This window comes from Anneissia japonica, unplaced genomic scaffold, assembly GCF_011630105.1.
Source record: "Anneissia japonica isolate Jap-2015-1 unplaced genomic scaffold, ASM1163010v1 scaffold287966_len95409_cov177, whole genome shotgun sequence".
In the NCBI taxonomy this organism is placed as follows: Eukaryota; Metazoa; Echinodermata; class Crinoidea; order Comatulida; family Comatulidae; genus Anneissia; species Anneissia japonica.
The window spans coordinates 42,734-43,861 of NW_022685309.1; the positions used below are offsets into that span (position 1 = coordinate 42,734).

Consider the following 1,128-nt stretch of genomic DNA (forward strand, 5'->3'; position numbering starts at 1 on the left):
GGAGAACGAACCGGCCGTCGGACTGGTGTCGGTATTCAGGGAGACTTTACTGAGCAGCGTGTCGGCGGACAGACTGTCGGACGTGGGAGTGGATTCGGCGTCGACGCTCGAGGACGTCCGGGATTTCGGCGGCGGCGGCAGTTTGATCGATTTTCCTCTTGGCATTCGAGACGGTAGCAAAATTTGCTCCCGAATGCCAAGACGAAGAACGCATTAGATCTTCGGCAGCCAAACGCCACGACATGTTGTAATGTTGTTTTCTTACCGACTCTGTTTTATTTCTTCGGTCATTAATGTTATATTAGCCAAAAAAAAAGAGAGAGAGAAAGAAAATGTACAATGCGTCGACTTCGGCCACCGCAGCCGCCCCAACCGCCGCCTCCGCCGCCACCACCACAACCACCACCGTGCCGCGCGTTCAGAAAAGAAAAACGTCGGAACCGGAAGAATGGGATGATGATACGTTCGAAGGTGACGAATCGAAAAAGACAAAGATCGAAGTTACGCGGTATCGAAAACGCGTACACCAAGAGCTCGCATCGGCGACGCTGGACACGGCATCGCTGATGCGACTGATGTCGACGGCGTACAGGAGCGGATACAATCCGACCGGATCCATGATGGGACTCGATCCGCAGCTCGAGTGCACGGATTCGATCCCGTGTTCGCTGGCGCGTTCCTTAGCGCCACCGTCGACCGAGGATGCACGCAAGAGACGAAGACCATGTTCGAAAATCTGAAGGTGTTGATCGACTTGCTGCAGAAAATGATAGGCGAAGCCGAAATGTCCGAAACCCTCCGGGAGATGTGCGATTCGTTATTCCTCGGAGGTTGCTTTATGAATACGGACCAGTCGAGAAGATATTTTACGTTCAAAAACGGTAAACTGGTGCAGATAAAGACGATCATCGCGATCAACTCTTCGCAAAGGACAGCGGTCTGAACCAACAAGACTTCGAACGGCTCCGGAGGGCATGCACCCACATGTTGAACGTAGAGGTGGGCACGACGTACCGACTGATGAGGTACGTGAGCGAACTCAGAAGTCGCGGGTACGACAAGTTGCACTTGATTCTCACGTGTTTGGTTTTCGGACGAATCGCCAAGCATATCGGAGATAACGAACTC

At 52.8% G+C, this 1,128-nt stretch overlaps 1 protein-coding gene across 1 annotated transcript in view; it reads left to right on the forward strand.

Moving 5' to 3' along the window:
- The first annotated feature begins 702 nt into the window (after positions 1-702).
- The window catches only part of LOC117111280 (histone-lysine N-methyltransferase, H3 lysine-79 specific-like), a 2,044-nt gene continuing 1,618 nt past the window's right edge, over positions 703-1,128 (forward strand). The window contains exon 1 of the mRNA XM_033254204.1: positions 703-881. Coding sequence (XP_033110095.1) covers positions 703-881 — 179 coding nt within the window. The remainder of the gene's footprint in view (positions 882-1,128) is intronic.